The following is a 20,181-nucleotide window of genomic DNA, read 5'->3' on the forward strand; positions in this document are numbered from 1 at the left end:
ATACACTACACTACATGACCACAAGTATGTGGACACCTGCTCGTTGAACATCTCATTCCAAAATCATGGGATTAAATATGGAGTTGGTCCCCTCTTTGCTGCTATAACAGCATCCACTCTTCTGGGAAGGCTATCCACTAGATGTTGGACCATTTCTGTGGGGACTTGCTTCCATTCAGCCACAAGAGCACTAGTGAGGTTGGGCACTGATGTTGGGCGATTAGGCACACTGATCTCGACAAACCATGTCTGTATGGACCTCGCTTTGTGCACAGGGGTATTGTCACGCTGAAACAGGAAAGGGCATTCCCCAAACTATTTCCCCAAAGTTGGAAGCACAGAATAGTCTAGAATGTCATTGCATGCTGTAGTGTTAATGTTTCCCTTCACTGGAACTAAGGGGCCTAGCCCAAACGATGAAAAACAGCCCCAGACCATTATTCCAGACCATGCATTGGGGCAGGTAGTGTTCTCCTGGCATCCGTCAAACCCAGATTTGTCTGTAGGACTGCCAGATGGTGAAGCGTGATTCATCCCTCCAGATAACGCGTTTCCACTGCTCCAGAGTCCAATGATGGTGAGCTTTACACCACTCCAGCTGATGCTTGGTGTTGTACATGGTGATCTTAGGCTTGTGTGTGGCTGCTTGGCCATGGAAACCAATTTCATGAAGCTCCTCACAAACAGTTGTGCTGACGTTGCAGTTTGGAACTCGGTAGTGAGTGTTGCAACCAAGGATAGACAATTTTTACGCACTAGGCGCTTCAGCACTCAGTGGTCCCGTTCTGTGAGCTTGAGTGGCTTACCACTTCGCGGCTGAGCCGTTGTTGCTCTTACACGTTTCCACTTCACAATAACAGCACCTACAGTTGACTGGGGCAGCTCTAGCAGGGCAGAAATTTGACGAACTGACTTATTGGAGCTGTAAGTAGCCCATGTGACTCATTTGGTCTCTCTCCCCCTCAGAACATGTAGCCTATAGCCAGTTTTAGAGAAATATAATCATAGAATATTGTAAAAGTTTTCATTGTCTGCTTATACGGCCCCGTTATTTATCCTACGTTTCTGACTTGGTGTACAGTCATGGCCAAAAGTTTTGAGAATGACACAAATTTTAATTTTCACAAAGTCTGCTGCCTTAGTTTGTATGATGACAATTTGCATATACTCCAGAATGTTATGAAGAGTGATCAGATGAATTGCAATTAATTGCAAAGTCCCTCTTTGCCATTCAAATGAACTGAATCCCCCAAAAACATTTCCACTGCATTTCAGCCCTGCCACAAAGGAACCGCTGACATGTCAGTGATTCTCTCGTAAACACAGGTGTGAGTGTTGACGAGGACAAGGCTGGAGATCACTCTGTCATGCTGATTGAGTTTGAATAACAGACTGGAAGCTTCAAAAAGAGTGTGGTGCTTGGAATCATTGTTCTTCCTCTGTCAACCATGGTTACCTGCAAGGAAACACGTGCGATCTTCATTGCTTTGCACAAAAAGGGCTTCACAGGCAAGGATAATGCTGCCAGTAAGATTGCACCTAAATCAACCATTTATCGTATCATCAAGAACATCAAGGAGAGCGGTTAAATTGTTGTGAAGAAGGCTTCAGGGCACCCAAGAAAGTCCAGCAAGCGCTAGGACTGTCTCCTAAAGTTGATTCAGCTGCGGGATCGGGGCACCACCAGTACAGAGCTTGCTCAGGAATGGTCGCAGGCAGGTGTGAGTGCATCTGCACGCACAGTGAGGCAAAGACTTTGAGGATGGCCTGGTGTAAAGAAGGGCAGCAAAGAAGCAACTTCTCTCCAGGAAAAACATCAGGGACAGACTGATATTCTGCAAAAGGTACAGGGATTGGATTGCTGAGGACTGGGGTAAAGTAATTTTCTCTGATGAATCCCCTTTCCGATTGTTTGGGGCATCCGGAAAAAAGCTTGTCCGGAGAAGACAAGGTGAGCGCTACCATCAGTCCTGTGTCATGCCAACAGTAAAGCATCCTGAGGCCATTCATGTGTGGGGTTGCTTCTCAGCCAAAGGAGTGGGCTCACTCACAATTTTGCCTAAGAACACAGCCATGAATAAAGAATGGTACCAACACATCCTCCGAGAGCAACTTCTCCCAACCATCAAGGAACAGTTTGGTGACGAATTATGTCTTTCCAGCATGATGGAGCACCTTGCCATAAGGCAAAAGTGATAACTAAGTGGAACAAAACATAGATATTTTGGGTCCATGGCCAGGAAACTCCCCAGACCTTAATCCCATTGAGAACTTGTGGTCAATCCTCAGGAGGCGGGTGGACAAATATAAACCCACAAATTCTAACAAACTCCAAGCATTGATTATGTAAGAATGGGCTGCCATCAGTCAGGATGTGGCCCATAAGTTAATTGACAGCATGCCAGGGCGGATTCCAGAGGTCTTGAAAAAGAAGGGTCAACACTGCAAATATTGACTCTGCATCTTCATGTAATTGTCAATAGAAGCCTTTGACATTTATGAAATGCTTGTAATTATACTTCAGTGTTCCATAGTAACATCTGGCAAAAATATCTAAAGACACTGAAGCAGCAAACTTTGTGGAAATTAATATTTGTGTCATTCTCAAAAGCTTTGGCCATAACTGTACAGGGAGAATACTGTAACAACGGCCCATGTTCTGTATTATGTCGCTGTCCATTTCAAAAGTGCTGAACAAAAGCTTGCTAGTTCATGTCTTAATTCAAAATTACGGCTTGCCTCTTATCCACTCACCATTCCATTATACTATAGTTTGTACATCTCAATTGTTATATTGCTTATATAGGTACAGTATATCTCATTAGTAACTTATTAATAATTTTAGACAATGTTGGAATGATGCATTTCTTTGTTTTGCTTACTTTGTGTATTATAATTAGCTCATTGCTTTTCTCCACAACAAGGGGACACTATAATGTTGTTGGGTCCGTAACCATGTTTCCCAGTGAAAGTCCAGTTATTGACCCATAGAATTCCAGATTATATTGCGAGGGTTGTTTTGTCTTTTAGACCACATAGGCCTAATAAAATACTCCAAATGGTAAGCTAACCACTCTCTCTCTCTCTCTCTCTCTCTCTCTCAGTAAATGAGGCTGAATTAACTTTTTTTGCTGCAAATGAGGCTCCGTTGATAACCAGGTGTAGCAGTGATAAGGATTTTCTCCATGGTGCTGAAGGAAAGCTCTGCTGTCAGAACAGCTTTGTGTAGACCCTAACAGTTTGTGGGCACCGTTTGTCACTGTTATAGTGCAATTAATGTATTGTTTAGTGTTGTGTAGTGTAGTGGCTTTGCTGGCATGCATCTAAAAAAATCGGTTGAGGTTCCCCCCCAAGATTTACATGCTAAAATCCCCACTGCTGGCGCCAGACAGCTTACCTCATGTGAGACTAAATCTGCTCTATCAGGTACCGATGGCGCTAAAGCAAGAAGCTAATTGTAATTAACATGTAAATAAATAATCATAACAGTCATGGGAGCCTGGGACCTGATAAACCGGACAACTACACCCAACAACAGTCGAAGGACAGAGGGATTCACTAGCTGGAACCGTCTCAATGCAGATCTGGTAGGACAAAAATGGCCAATTGTTTCCCCCCATGTTGTTCATCAGGATCTATTGTAGGTGATGAGGCAATGTGGTGTGGACTAAAACACCATAAAACCAGGTGTATCACAAAGCATGATCAAATGAATTGAGAAACATTGAAAAATAGTTTGGCACATTTTCTGGGTCAAATTAACTATGATCTAAATTTGAGAAGCAGCTAGCTAGCTAGTTAGCTCCCAGCTCCAATCTCAAGTTTTTCTAAACTAATATCTGACTAACTTAAATATGAAGTTATTTCAGAATGAATGTTAAAGCTGCAATACATACATTTTTTGGTGACTGACCAAATTCACATAGAAATGTGAGTTATCTATCATTCTCATTGAAAGCAAGTCTAAGAAGCGGCAGATCTATTCTATGTGCGCTATTTCTATTCTTCCCGTTCTTAAGGTTAGTTTTTGCGTCTTTTACTTTTAGTACTTAAGTAAAAATACTTTAAAGTACTAGTTTTTGGAGGTATCTGTACTTTATTTTACTATTTATATTTTTGACCACTTTTACTTTTACTTCATCACATTCCTAAAGAAAATATTGTACTTTTTAGTTCATACATTTTTCATGACAACCAAAAGTACTCTGACTTTTAATACTTAAGTATATTTGAGCAATTACATTTACATTTGATACTTAAGTATATTTAAAACCAAATACTTTTAGACTTTTACTCAAGTAGTATTTTACTGGCTGACGATTAAGGTATATATCGTATGACAAGTATGACAATTGGGTACTTTTTCCACCACTGTGCAAATAGCACTTATCGGTAGTGCTCAAAGTACTAAATAATGTGTCCCTGAACAAAGGGGCGGTCAAAATCAAAAGTAACAGTCAGTATCTGGTGTGGCCACCAGCTGCATTAAGTACTGTATTGCATCTCCTCCTCATGGACTGCACCAGATTTGCCAGTTCTTGCTGTGAGATGTTACCACACTCTTCCACCAAGGCACCTGCAAGTTTCCGGACATTTCTGGGGGGAATGGCCCAAGCCCTCAACCTCTGATCTAACAGGTCCCAGACGTGCTCAATAGGATTGAGATCCAGGCTCTTTGCTGGATATGGCAGAACACTGACATTCCTGTCTTGCAGGAAATCACGCATAGAATGAGCAGTATGGCTGGTGGCATTGTCATGCTGGAGGGTCATGTCAGGACGAGCTTGCAGGAAGGGTACCACATGAGGGAGGAGGATGTCTTCCCTATAACGCACAGCGTTGAGATTGCCTGCAATGACAACAAGCTCAGTCTGACGATGCTGTGACACACCACCGCAGACCATGACGGACCCTCCACCTCCAAATCGATCCCGCTCCAGAGTACAGGTCTCGGTATAACACTCATTCCTTCGATGATAAACAAGAATCCGACCATCACCCCTGGTGAGACAAAACCGCGACTCGTCAGTGAAGAGCACTTTTTGCCAGTCCTGTCCAAGCCCTCAGTTCAGCCTCTCTCAGCCTATTGCGGACAGTCTGATCACTGATGGATGGATTGTTGTAACTCTGGCAGTTGTTATTGTCATCCTGTAGCTGTCCCGCAGGTGTGATGTTTGGATGTACCGATCATGTGCAGGTGTTGTTACACGTGGTCTGCCACTGCGAGGATGATCAGCTGTCTATCCTGTCTCCCTGTAGTGCTGTCTTAGGCGTCTCACAGTACGGACATTGCAATTTATTGCCCTGGCCACATCTGCAGTCCTCATGCCTCCTTGCAGCATGCCTAAGGCACGTTCACGCAGATGAGCAGGGACCCTGGGTCTGAGCAGGGACCCCCATCTTTCTTTTTGGTGTTTTTCAGAGTCAGTAGAAAGGCCTCTTTAGTGTCCTAAGTTTTCATAACTGTGACCTTAGTTGCCTACCGTCTGTAAGTGTCACGGCTGGCTGAAGGACTGGACCAAGGTGCAGCATGGTAAGCGTACATTTTATTTTTATTAAAAATGACGCCAACAAAACAAAGGACAAAACCAAACCGTGAAGCTTTGGGCTAAGTGCCCTGAACAAAGTCAAAGTTAACTTCCCACAAAACAGGTGGGGGAAAAGGGTACCTAAGTATGGTTCTCAATCAGAGACAACGATAGACAGCTGTCCCTAATTGAGAACCATACCAGGCCAAGACATAGAAATACAAAACATAGAAAAAAGGACATAGAATGCCCACCCTAGTCACACCCTGGCCTAACCAAAATAGAGAATAAAAAGCCTCTCTATGGCCAGGGCGTGACAGTAAGCTGTTAGTGTCTTAACAACCGATCCACAGGTGCATGTTCATTAATTGTTAATGGTTCATTGAACAAGCATGGGAAACAGTGTTAACCCTTTACAATGAAGATCTGTGAAGTTATTTGGATTTTTACGAATTATCTTTGAAAGACAGGGTCCTGAAAAAGGGACGTTTATTTCCAAGTCCTATTCTTGAAGATCAAGGAGTATTTAATTCATTGGAATGACTGGAAATCTGACATACTTTGGTTTTTAATGTAAATATATAGCCTAATAATTTTATTATGTTTTTATTATGTCTTTATTATGAAGTAGGAAGCAATGTGTTAGAAGCCTACATAATCCCTAAAGTAAAATGCTAAATTTGTTTACGGCCAGCTACAGTGAGCTCCAAAAGTATTTTGACAGTGACATATTTTGTTGTTGTTTTGGCTCTGTACTGTCAGCTTTAATTTGAGGGTATTTTCATCCATATCGGGTGAACCATTTAGAAATTACTGCACGTTTTGTACAATACAAAAGTATTGGGACAAATTCACTTATGTGTATTAAAGTAGTAAAAGGTTAAGTATTTGGTCCCATTTTCATAGCATCGCAATGACTACATTAAGACAGTACAAACTTGTTGGGTGCACTTTCTGTTTGTTTTGTTTGTGTTTATCATTTATCAGCCCAACAGAAATGAATGGTGTCATTTTGGAGTAACTTTTATTGTAAATAAGAATAGAATATGTTTGTAAACACTTCTACATCAATGTGGATGCTACCCAGTGCTTGAATTGCCATGACAATGTCTTTTTTCAAGTAGGTCCATTAGAATGCTAGAAATACCAGAATAGAGTATTCTATAGAGACCTCTGGTTATTCACTAAATAAAGGGTTAACACATTTTGACAGATGGAATTTCATGACTTCTCCATGACAACCACATTTCCATGACCAATAATTGGTGTGGTCTCTATGTAGCCTACATACAAAAGGTCAGCATAAATGTGGAGAGCTACTGGGTGTGCTGGCTTTTCATCCAGGCATGAAACACACCTGAGCTTATCAAGGTCCAGTTTAGCAGCTGATGTTTCGGCTACATAGTCATTGTATCACTTCAAATCCAAAGTGCTAGAGTACAGAGCCAAAACAACAACAGAAAATGATCGCTGTCCCAATATTTTGGAGCTCACACTATGTAAACTGTCATTGCTTTATCTTGCAATAGATGTTGTTCAATTGGTAATATTCATTTTTGTCTTCGTTTAATGCCTCTGAATGGGAAAGCAATCTAACAGTAACTGAAAGTAATCAGATTATGTTACTGAGTTCGGGTAATCCAAAAGTTACATTATTGATAAACAATTTGGACAAGTAACTCTAACTGTAATGGATTACATTAGAAGGTAACAAACCCAACACTGTGCACAAATATACATGATTTTACTCAAATACACACAGACAGATATACCTTGACAAGTTCACAAACACAGAAACACACACGGCTTGGCTATTGTCTGTACTGACTGCTCTCTAGTCATCTCTGTAGTCTTGTCAGTAGTTTCCTCCCACACAAACACAGTCCCACAGATATACTTGCTGTTGCGCCCCCTTGCTCCTGCCTGCTTCCCGTCAGAAGGGCCACCAGAGCTGGCCTATGTTTGATAGAAGCCCCCGCTCCTGTGGACACTGTGAAGTCTGCTCCTTTAATGTACTTACAGGCACGCTCATTAGTGAATCATTATCTAAGAGACCGAGACAGACACAGCTACCACGCTGAAGCGCAGACGTTTTGCACACACTCACACACAGCCAAAATCATTATCAAAGGCAGGGACAGGGACAGACATTTACAGTGCCTAGCAGGTGATTTGCGAGTGCACACATGCACACACCAAGGTATTTATCTCTTCCATTTCTAAAACCTTGTGAAGTGAACACAATAGCTAATTCATCTTGTTTTTACAGTTAATATACCAGCAAATTGCAGTAAAATTCTCCTTGGTCTTTCTCTATTTCTCTCCTATTTCTCTGGGGTGACAGGGTGCAATTAGGGACATAAAGCTCCCAGGAGCCTCTGAAGAATGCTTCATAATAACAAGCTATTACTTGTCAAACCCACATGCTGTGTACATCTGAATGTGAAGCCAGGAAACAGAAGGTCCAATGAGGGGTCTGGGCTGTATTTTCACTATTTTTAGGTATAAGAATGTTAGCTACTGTATATCCTTAACTTTGCACATTATGTCCTGGTCAGTCTTCCTTCCCTGGAGGAAAATACTCTTTAACAGTCTCATTCTAGTCTGTTAGAGTCTCTTGTGTCTCAGTTGGTAGAGCATGGCACTTGTAATGTCAGGATTGTGGGTTTGATTCCCAAGGGGGAAAAGTAGTAACATTTATGCACTTACTACTGTAAATCCAGAGCATCTGTTAAATGACAAAATGTAAGAGTCACTGGGCTTGTTTGAGTGGTAAGGAGAAAGCAACCGACTGTAGATAAAAGCCGAGGTGGTTTTCCAACAGCAAGGCTCGGTGCAACATGCCAGCGTTGCCATTGTTTATAAAAGTTGCTCTTTAAAATGTTGAAATAAACATGTCTCCAATCCCCATTTCACACACTCATGAATATGAGTGTCACGTTCGTGTGTGTCAAACAAAAACACCCTAATGATTGGTTGACAATAGAGCCTCCCATAATGCAGGTGATGCTCCAGGATGAATTGGTGAAGAGCAACTGTAGAAATGCGCAGACGACTGCAGCCGAAACTTTATGACCTTTGATCACCTGATTTTTGATCACATGATTTTTGATCAAATGCAGGCACAAGTCGCACCATTTCTATCCCCATAATGCGACACACTTTGAAAGACGGTGAACAACGATGGTACCCGACTTAACAAAAGTGATCTCCTCGAACGTGGCCACTGTCACATCTCTGTCTAGAGTCAGAACCTCTCCTGTAGCAGAGACAGACAGACGGCAACAGAATGGAGCAGAACTCTGGGCCTTCGCCTCATTAGTCATTAAAACCCATGAACAACAAAAGGAAAAGAGGGAACATTTGTTCACTGAATCACCTTCTATAAATAACTAGAATTGAAAGGGGGGTTTTAATAGCTGCTCTCTTCTCCTCTGGGCTGGTAATAAGAGCGATTTTCAAAAAGCCTCTGCTGACTTTGAACTGACAACCAGAATCAGAGTTTTGAGGTTTTTCCACACAGCAATTAGGATCTGTTAGTGCTGGATCCAACTCCCAGTCTTACATACCCTGAGTCCAAAATGCACGCACACACGCACGCACGCACACACACACACACACACACACACACACACACACACACACACACACACACACACACACACACACACACACACACACACACACACACACACACACACACAGAGAAAACACACAGCTTGCTGATAGGCCCGTGTGAACAGCAGTAAGGGGACTCATTATTTTCTAATTACAGCATGCTGAGCAGCTCTGAGGGAAACAAGCCTGTCTGATGGACACAGAAAACAATTATTCGTACAGGGAAGGCTGTCCAATGAGATGGACTCTTTACTCTGTAACTGTTATGACTTTACCAATAAGCCAGAGCCTGTTATGTCTCATTATGCATGAGAGGCAGAATACAGAGAACTATTGTTGTAAAACCAGGCATGAGTACAAAGTGTTTGAATAGGTTGCGTATAGAGTTGATGATGTAGACATCACTCCAGCTATTTCCAATATTGTTAAATATGTTTTTTGAGTTGCTTCAGCAAGGGTGAGGGTAAGTTTCCATGGATACGGAATCTTTCTATAAAAACCTCTACCTGGAACAAGAAGACGTCATGTAATGGCTCAGTGGTAGGGTACTTGGGAGTAACCAGCAATGTCTAATTGCTGACACAAAAAAAGCAACATTTGGGAAAGAAATTGGTATGTGGATGAAGGTCATACTTAGGCAAATAAACTATAAAGGGAAATAAATGGCTACAGTTTACACTTTTTTTGTAATTTCATGAAATGTTGTTTTAGAAAAGGGGCTTTTTGAAAAAAGTACCTGGGTAACCTGTTCAATCCCAGCAGTCTTTAAAATGACATTCAGGAGCAAAAGGGTTTCACTAGTTGTTTTTAATTCATTCAAAAAATATGAATTAGAATATAATATTGGAATGGAATATAACTAATGACATTAAATAACATTGGAATTGAATAATTCATAATAATAACTTAACTAATTAGTTCAGCGTAACATTGGAGGCAACTCTCTTATACTCTGCCATTGCACAATTCTAATTTGTACATAGGTCACAAAACAAGCTATCCCCAGTCAAATTGGAGCCCAACTCATGAGTCCATCTCCTGCACCGCTCACACCTAATCCATGTCCCCACCTGTGACTGAAAACAAGGGGAGAGATGCCAATTGAAAAGCTCTCTCTTAAAAACATAGCTAGCTACGTATCTAGCTATATGACATAAAATGCAAAAGGCTATAAAGTAACATTAACTGTAAAGCTATCAGTCACTTGTGGACACATTGACAACTGCAATTAAGTTACGTTAGATTTTTTATGTATCTTACGTCAAACTATCTGGCAGTAAGGTTGCTAGCTAGCACTTCTAGCAGCTTATGCTAACTTGCTAGCTGGCTAGCATTTACTGCTAGGGAAGTTTCTAGCTAGAAAGTTAGCATAAACTAGCACTAACTAGGCTAGTCATTGTCTAAATGACTAGTAGAAACACATTCATAACCATAAATGGGGGGCTTGTTGCCCCCAACACACTCATCTAACATATTACTACTTTTCGAAGAAAAAAAATGTCTCTCTAAACAAGTGGATTATTTATCTTAAGGCTTTCCTACTTGTATATTTAAAACAATTATAGATCTAACTTCATTGGAATATATCTACAACTTTTTCAAAATGTAAGAAAATTGTATCAACTTACCAAAAAATCGTTTTGTTGAAATATCTCCAAAAGTTGTGATGACACAGAAGATTTTTGGTTGTTGAGCAAGAGCAGTGGCAGCCAAGGAAAGTGTTGAAAAAAATATTTGGTGACATCTTGTGGTCTTAATGTGAATTATAGGGGCTGGGGGCAGTTACCCCCTAGTACCCTATATACCTCTTCAACCTTGTGAATGTTTAAAGGTTCTGTGACTTCAGGAGCTCTGGGTTACTGTTGGCAAACCATCATCACATGATCAGCATGTGCTACCACATCTGGCCCTGGGCAGTGGAACAGAGCTTGTGTTTACTACAAAGTGCACCCTCCTTTAAAGTTAATAAGCATTGGTCATGTGGGGGGATTTACATATCATTTGGAACTGGTAATGTTGACCCATACTAATAACATGAGTCGGATGGACATCTTTAACAGGAAAATGACAGATTCAATCAAATGAAAATGGATAAGCAATAAAAGAATGAAACTAGAAATCCTAATATTGATAACAAGCAATCCTCACCGCAGCAGTCTCCTGTTGAAGGGCCTGGGTGGCAAAGCGGGCCACATGGGTGATGATGGGGGAGAAGTTGGTGGGGCCGTAGAAACGGATGTGAGGCAGGCAGACAGAGTAGGCCTGGGCAATCCCCTCCACGCCTGACCATAGGAAACAGGAATCACACATGGAAACCAGCACAAACCAGCACCCTCACCAGCAGACAGAGGGCTAAGTATGGTAGTTCTCAAATAAATGAGAAATAACACCCACTCCATGGATAAAGCAAGAAACAAACCCTAATAAGTGCAGCCTGCAGTGAGTACATTGTAATAAGGTTTTTAACGGGGGTTACAGAAAACATAATAGTTGCTCACCTTGGCAGAAGGGATTGGTGGGGTCAAAGTTGATGGCAAATTCATGAGACACCTGCAGGTACAGGAGACAAAAATAGGTCTCCTCAGGTGCAGAAATTGTACATTGAGAATTTCCAATGGCTGTAAGAGACTGTAGAGGAATGTGGGAGCACTAGAAATATGCGTTTCCATTGTATGATTGTAGCAGGTGGGAAAAGCAGTGAATTGTGTGACAAGCATTTTCTTTTCCTCCATTCCCCCTGCTTCACATGATCTGTTCTTTCTTGCTTTCCTCCTCTCCAAATCCATTACATACATTCCCATCCCTGCACTGCCCTTTCATTCCAATTGTTTCAACCTCTCCCTCTCTTCTTCCTCTAGTCCTCTCCGACCACTGATGGATTTAACCTCCCTAAACACTTCCCATAAAGTATCTGAACGCAAAGCTAAATATTCTGTCCATTTCTGTTGCTCAGCCTCCTTATTCAGTTGTCCTTTACATCAGTGCAGTGCCATGGCAACACAGATGGGATTACAGTTGCATAATTATTGGAATATGCCTGTTTTATACATACTCTGGGATGCCGCTGTCTTCCAGTCTCCCTCTTCTCTTTAGCATTATTTTTGGCTCTACGTCTATCATATGTAGTGTGCCGTGAAGACACACCCTCACACGTAGACAGTTTATACACTTACTTTCCAGTCTGGAGGGAGTTGAGCCCCAAATCCCAGAGCAGGAAACATTTTGTCACTGAGGAAGGAGGGCAACAGATTGACAGGGATGAGTAAAAAGCAACTTCATCAGAATTCAACATGCAATTTTGCATTATGGAATTTCTCAATAAACTCGGATTGGTACTTTATCAGAAACAATGAGTGACAAAGAATATGACTGAGTAGACAGAATTAGAAGAGTTGAAGGGACCTTTCAGTGACTTATGACTGTGATGTATAAAATATAAATCAAATCAAATCAAATCGAATTTTATTTGTCACATACACATGGTTAGCAGATGTTAATGCGAGTGTAGCGAAATGCTTGTGCTTCTAGTTCCGACAATCAGTAATAACCAACAAGTAATCTAGCTAACAATTCCAAAACTACTACCTTATAGACACAAGTGTAAGGGGATAAAGAATATGTACATAAAGATATATGAATGAGTGATGGTACAGAGCGGCATAGGCAAGATACAGTAGATGGTATTGATTGCAGTATATACATATGAGATGAGTATGTAAACAAAGTGGCATAGTTAAAGTGGCTAGTGATACATGTATTACATAAAGATGCAGTAGATGATATAGAGTACAGTATATACATATACATATGAGATGAATAATGTAGGGTATGTAAACATTATATTAGGTAGCATTTATTTATTTATACTTTATTTATCTGTGATTTGATCATATTGAGTCCTGTTATTACTGTTTACACTAATGGGACTCACGTGTCATAGTCCTGGATGATCTGGCCCACAGCCAGGATGGCGGACAAGTACTCATTGCTGCCCAGAGGGTTGATGAAGTGAAGAGAGGAGGCCTCCCGAGGGTTCCCATTAGATGCTGTGAAATCAATGCCAACCTACAGGAATAGCAAGACAGGAGACAGACATGCTCACAAACACAAACAAAGCCTAGAAATCAGCTTAAATATGAACAAAGGTGTGGAGCATATCAAAATAATCCAGTGAATCCTACAGAGCCTTATTTCAGGATCCTGTCCTCGGGCATGATGGTTACAATATCAACATGGTAATTAACTCAAAGATTTCAACAAGCCCTCCCAAGCCCACATCTTCATTCAGTCCATGCTAATGCCTTTAACCAACAACCCTATCAAAGATCATGGCTTCTACTCAGATCTCCTCCAGTTCCTACCAAAGTTGTGGCTGATAACTGGACAGCCTCTATTAGACAATAGATGGACAAGGTGAGGAGAGAGAAAGAGAGAGAGAGAGAAAGAGAGAGAGAAAGAGAGGGTGACAAAGACAGAAAGAGAGGGAAAGGGAGAGAGAGATGCGATCTGACAGAATCAGGGTGCCACTTCATATGCCCAATCCCCTGCATCTCAATCAAGCCCTAGGCAATGTGATGAGTGCGCTGCTACTCTGCATGAGCAGGGAACTGACTCAAATCTTTAGCTTTATCTCAGTTTAGTCCAGATGAATGACCATGTTTCTTAACCATACCTTTAACTCTGGGTACAGGGTTCTGAAAGGGCTGGCCGGTGCTGTGATAACAACCTAATGTACAATCAGATGACCTCATGAATGACTAGAAGTCTTAACACTGGTCTACAAAGCACCACTCCACACCGCAGGTCTGACCTCTAGGCTAGTTTGACAAATACTCTAAAGCTGCTTTTAATACAATGCTATACTACTGTGTTATATAGTTAATATGTTTTCCCATGCAACTACTGCAAACATTGTAGTCTCTAGTTCCAGTCTATATATGAGCAGGGTTCTCATCTGCATCTCTGTAGAGAAGATTTCCCCTCTAACAGATTAGGATTAGCTGCATGCTAAATCTGATTGAATGAGGTGGAACAGAGAGAGAGAACATCTTTCTCTGTGATACAAATCAAAGGACTCTGACAAAAGAGAGCAGGTTAAGAGAACTGCAGGATGCACCTTTGAGGATTTAGATTCACATTCTTTCTCAGACACCGATCTTGACTGAATTATAAAATGCAGGTGTGAACTCTTTAAATAATTTTAATTATCATATTGGATTAAGGTAGATGATTAAGGTGTTACTACTGGTGTTTTGAATATGTTTTTTTCACACAAATATAATTGTCCCAGTATAAATTGTAGTACCTCCTCTTTTAAAATGGGAAACATTTTGTAAAACTGTCAGGATTCATTTCAAATGTCCTGCCTAGCAGCTAGGTTTTTAGAAAATGTCAACTAAAAGGACAAAAACATTATGGATACATTACAAACACAAAAGCCAAACCATGGAGATAGTCTCCAGTCATGTTCCTATTATTGTTTTCAGTCTCTCCCTCTTTTATTCCTGCAAAGACATAGTCTGGCTTCGGCACAAATCACAGTAACTATGGCAACACAAATGTTCCATTTGCTTTAAACATTTTTCTGACAATAACACGGGGAGAAAATCATTTCTTGAACAGGACCACACATGGAGCCTGCTAATCAGAACAATGTCTGTGGTCCACAACCACATAAATAAACACATCTGGTCACATACAAGTAACTAAAGAGGTGTGGCATAATAAAACATTAATGGAAAGTTAATGTTGCCATTCAGGAAATAATACAATACAGGTGGAGCTATTTTGCTGAGAAAATAGGAAAATAGATAATGCACATATTTTGGCACCACAAAGGGAACAGATCCTCCGAGTATTTCACGGTAGCATGGATACGTAAATGGTGGTAGACAATGTTTCAGCACAACTGGAGATAAATACACTGGCTGGCCAATAATAGAGCTCTGACACAAAGGTGTGACATCACCAGGGACGCACAATGTTTCTCTCATCAGCCTGAGCCAAAAATAGACCAATGACGATTTTCTCCTACTGGTCACATTCTGACCTTAGTTCTTTTATTATGTCTTTGTTTTAGTATGGTCAGGGCGTGAGTTGGGTGGGTCGTCTATGTTAGTTTTTCTATGATTTGCTATTTCTGTGTTTGTCCTGGTATGGTTCTCAATCAGAGGCAGCTGTCAATCGTTGTCCCTGATTGAGAACCATATTTAGGTAGCCTGTTTTCTATTGTGTTTCGTGGGTGATTATTTTCTGTTTAGTGTGTGTTGCACCTGACGGAGCTGTTTCGTTTGTTCTCTATTGTTACGTTGTATTTAGTGTTCAGTTCAGTTTATTAAAAGGATGAACACTTACCACGCTGTGCATTGGTCTGACATTTCTTACTCCTCGTCAGAAGAGGACGAAGACGAACGTTACAGAATCACCCACCACCAAAGGACCAAGCAGCGTGGTAACGGGCAGCAGCAGCAGCTTCAACCAGGTAAGGTTGGGCAGGCTCGGTGCTCGAGCGCTCCAGTGCGCCTTCACGGTCCGGTCTATCCGGTGCCAACTCCAAGCACCAGCCCTCCGGTGGCAGCCCCCCCACCAGGCTGTCTATCCATCTCCTCCCTACAGGTGCTCCTGCCTGTCCAGTGCTGCCAGAGTCTTCCTCATGCCCAGCGCTGCCAGAGTCTCCCATCTGTCCGGAGCGGCCGGAGTCTCCCGTCTGTCCGGAGCGGCCGGAGTCCCCCGTCTGTCCGGAGCGGCCGGAGTCCCCCGTCTGTCCGGAGCGGCCGGAGTCCCCCGTCTGTCCGGAGCGGCCGGAGTCCCCCGTCTGTCCGGAGCGGCCGGAGTCCCCCGTCTGTCCGGAGCGGCCGGAGTCCCCCGTCTGTCCGGAGCGGCCGGAGTCCCCCGTCTGTCCGGAGCGGCCGGAGTCCCCCGTCTGTCCGGAGCGGCCGGAGTCCCCCGTCGGTCCGGAGCGGCCGGAGTCTCCCGTCGGTCCGGTGCTGCCGGAATCTCCCGTCCATTCGGGTCCGGTGCTGCCGGAATCTCCCGTCCATTCGGGACCGCTGGCTTGGGTCCCCAGTCCGAGGTCGCCGGCGAGGGTCGCCGCGTTAAAGAGGCCATAGAGGCGGGTAAAGAGGCACAGAAGGACTATGGTGGAGTGGGGTCCACGTTCCGCGCCAGAGCCGCCACCGCGGACAGACACCCACCCAGACCCTCCCCTATAGGTTTAGGTTTTGCGTCCAGAGTCCGCACCTTTGGGGGGGGGGGGGGGGGGGGGGTACTGTCACGTTCAGACCTTAGTTATTTTATTATGTCTTTGTTTTAGTATGGTCAGGGCATGAGTTGGGTGGGTTGTCTATGTTAGTTTTTCTATGATTTGCTATTTCTGTGTTTGTCCTGGTATGGTTCTCAATCAGAGGCAGCTCTCAATCGTTGTCCCTGATTGAGAACCATATTTAGGTAGCCTGTTTTCTATTGTGTTTCGTGGGTGATTTTCTGTGTGTTGCACCTGACGGAGCTGTTTCGTTTGTTCGCTTTTGTTACTTTGTATTTAGTGTTCAGTTCAGTTTATTAAAAGGATGAACACTTACCACGCTGTGCATTGGTCTGACATTTCTTACTCCTCGTCAGAGGAGGACGAAGACGAACGTTACACTACTATGGAGAAATCTGAACCTACAAGATCTTAATTTGACCAGTTTCTCACAGCAGGAAAATAATCCTTCAGCAACAGGAAATTTGAAATGTTGTGTGGATTATACATTTATAGTTAGGGCAAATCAAGTCTGACATTTTAAAGTGGAAATTATAAACTTTGGAAGCCTTTTTAAACCTTGAAGATCCTACACCTGTACCATGTTTCCAAAGATTTACAGTACTATAGTGTGCATTCAATGAATGAAGTAACATATGCAAGTGTGTTTGTTTTTTTGTTGTTGGTGTATGTCAAAAAAGAAACTCAAATTGTATTCGTCACATGGCGCTCATGCTTCGTAAGCAACAGGTGTGGACTAACAGTGGAATGGTTACTCATGAGCCTTTCCTGACAATGCAGAGACAAAGAAATAGAGAAATAATAGAACAATAAAACATGTCATAATAATAAAAGTAATAATAGACTCACAATGAGTAACAATAACTTGGCTATATACAAGTTAGTGCAAAAAGGGTCAATGCAGATAGTTAAGAAATAGCTACCTGGACTAACTATTAAGCAGGTTTGTAGCTTGGGGGTAGAAGCTTGCCATGCGGTAGTAGAGAGAACAGTCTGACTTGGGTAGCTGGAGTCTGACAGTTTTTAAGGTACTTTTCTGACACCGCCTGGTATAGAGGTCCTGGTTGGCAGGGAGCTCGGCCCCAGTGATGTCCTGGGTCGTACGCACTACCCTCTGTAGCGCCTTACAGTTGATGCCAAGCACTCTGAGGAAACTGAAGCTCTCAACGTGCTCCACTGCAGCCCCGCCGATGTTAATGGGGATGTGCTGGGCCCTCCATTTCCTTTAGTCCACGATCAGCTTCTTTGTCTTGCTGATGTTGAGGGAGAGGTTGTTGTACTGGCACCTCACTGCCAGGTCTCTGAACTCCTCCCTTTAGGCTGTCTCATCACTGTCTAATCGTCAACAGTGATTAGGCCTGGGTGCAGTCGTGGGTGAGCAGGGAGTACAGGAGGCACTGGCGTACCCGACAGCCCGCGGAAGGCGGAGGGGCTCACGAGTTCTGGGGGTCAATGTGCCTTTCACAGATGTCTATTTTTTATTCATTTAATAAATCATTTTGACAGTAACCCTCCAAAAAGTAATTCATACACATTTCCATAAGTAAGTGTTTGTTTCTTCAGGAATGTGACTAAAAAAAGTGATATATAAAAAATAAAGTATGCGGGGATGCTTTTATTTCTTTATTTTATTTACCTTTATTTAATTAGGCAAGTCAATTAAGAACAAATTCTTATTTACGACGACGGCCTACCCCGGCCAAATCCGGACGATGCTGGGCCACCCCATGGGACTCACAATCATGGCCGGATGTGATACAGCCTGGACAAATCAGTGGACAAATGCCATAGTCAAGGCTATGACGGAGCCAGTATAGTGAGTGGAGCTTACTCAGGTGTTCAAAAGTGCATATCAGACCGAGAGCCTAACGCTTCTTAGGGAGATTTAAGCATTTGCACACAAAACACCAGGGGAGACTCTCAAATGGAATTTAATTTACCTTCAATATTGCAGCCCATTTGTGTAGGCTATCAGCTAGACAAAACCCGTTCAACGATAAATAGTGTCTGAATTTATCTTCAAGTCGACTACTTTTTTCCTCATTGTTTGGCTATTTAATGTGTACATTTTTATAAAACGTTTATAAGTAGCAGCTAAATACGGTACATAGCTATAGACAGTACACTGCATAATGAAACAATCACTAGTAAGCTCGTGTTTTGAGCGTGGACTGATTGTATTATTTGGCATTAATAGACTGGTTTTACGCACAACTTTCTATCCAAGCTGGGAGAGAGCGCGAGGACGGCTCATGTCATGCAGATTCAGGTAGCCTATAGAGGACAGTTGATTATATAAAAAAAAATGAATGCTGTTGCATCTAACATTTATTTTACAATCTGCAATGTTCGAATATCCAACATTAATTACTGAACAAGTCAGCCAGCAGTCTAAAAATGGCAGCATTGCAACACCGTGTATAGCTTCGTGAAATGTTAGGCATAACATGAGAAAATTATGATCAAATAGGCCTACCAATAAGCATGTATCCTTTAGTTAAAGCTAAGCTAAGCCCTGGCACCACAGAAAGCATATCATCGATTCGATAGGCATGAAGCCGCATAGACATGTCTAAATTTCAGCACCATGGACAGAGATCGGTAGTCTATACTTCAACCTTGCGGAGGCCCAGAGAAACTGCGTTACACTAGTGACAGGAGGGGACTAAGCACCCACTCCTGAGGGGCCCCCATGTTGAGGGTCAGCGTGGCTGACTTGTTGATGCCTAACCTCACCACCTGGGGGCGTCAGGAAGTCCAGGATCTAGTTGGAGTAGTTGCAGAGGGAGGTGTTCAGTCTCAGGGTCCTTAGCATAGTGATGAGCATGGAGGGTACTATGGTGTTGAACACTGAGCTGTAGTCAATGAACAGCATCCTCACGTACTGTAGGTGTTCCTTTTGTCCAGTTGGGAAAGGGCAGTGTGGAGAGCAGTAGAGATTGTGTTATCTGTGGATCTGTTGGGGCAGTATGTGAATTGTAGTGGGTCCAGGGTGTCTGGGATGATGGTGTTGATGTGAGTCATGAGCAGCCTTTCAAAGCACTTAATGGCTACAGATGTGAATGTTATAGGGCGATAATTATTTAGACAGGTTACCTTGACGTTCTTGGGCACAGGGATGGTGGTCCACTTCAAAGATGTAGGTATTACAGACTGGTCAGGGAGATGTTGAAAATGTCAGTGACGACACTTGCCAGCTGGTCAGCACATGCTCTGAGTGCGCGTACTGGTAATTCGACATGCCCTGCGGCCTTGTAAATGTTAACCTGTTTAAAGGTCTTGCTCACACGGCTATGGAGAGCGTGATCACAAAGTCATCTGGAATAGCTGGTGCACTCATCTGGAATAGCTAGTGTTGCTTGCCTCGAAGCGAGCATAGAAGGCATTTTTAGCTCGACTGGTAGACTCGCGTCACTCGGCAGCTCATGACTGGGTTTCCTTTTGTAATCCGTGATATTTTTGAAGCCCTGCCACATCCGACGAGCATCAGAGCCGGTGTAGTAGGATTCCATCTTAGTCCTGTATTGACACTTTGCCTGTTTGATGGTTTGTCAGAGGGCATAGCGAGATATCTTATAAGAGTCCGGGTTTCCAGCTCCTTTGAAGCAGCAGCTCTAGCCTTCAGCCATGGCTTCTGGTTTGGATATGTACGTACAGTCACTGTGGGGACGACGTCATCAATGCACATATTAATAAAGCCGGTGACTGATGTGGTAAACTCCTCAATGCCATTGGATGAGTTCCGGAACATATTCCAGGCAGTGCTAGCGAAAG

At 42.7% G+C, this 20,181-nt stretch overlaps 1 protein-coding gene across 4 annotated transcripts in view; it reads right to left on the reverse strand.

Annotated features, from left to right (window-relative positions):
• LOC110520152 (copine-2) overlaps positions 1–20,181 on the reverse strand; it is a 39,513-nt gene that overhangs the window by 10,421 nt on the left and 8,911 nt on the right. For 2 of the 4 annotated variants that reach the window (XM_021597260.3, XM_036974738.2), the window contains exons 11-14: positions 13,078–13,211; positions 12,320–12,374; positions 11,645–11,696; positions 11,295–11,428 (exon numbers count right to left, since the gene is read on the reverse strand). In XM_021597260.3, coding sequence (XP_021452935.1) covers positions 11,295–11,428; positions 11,645–11,696; positions 12,320–12,374; positions 13,078–13,211 — 375 coding nt within the window. Of the gene's footprint in view, positions 1–9,938; positions 10,223–10,774; positions 11,056–11,294; positions 11,429–11,644; positions 11,697–12,319; positions 12,375–13,077; positions 13,212–20,181 lie in introns of those variants that run through there. The other 2 variants (XR_005050752.2, XR_016491470.1) reach the window with 2 other exon arrangements.

Source organism: Oncorhynchus mykiss, chromosome 1 (assembly GCF_057628025.1).
Source record: "Oncorhynchus mykiss isolate SJ-2025 chromosome 1, ASM5762802v1, whole genome shotgun sequence".
NCBI lineage: Eukaryota > Metazoa > Chordata > Actinopteri > Salmoniformes > Salmonidae > Oncorhynchus > Oncorhynchus mykiss.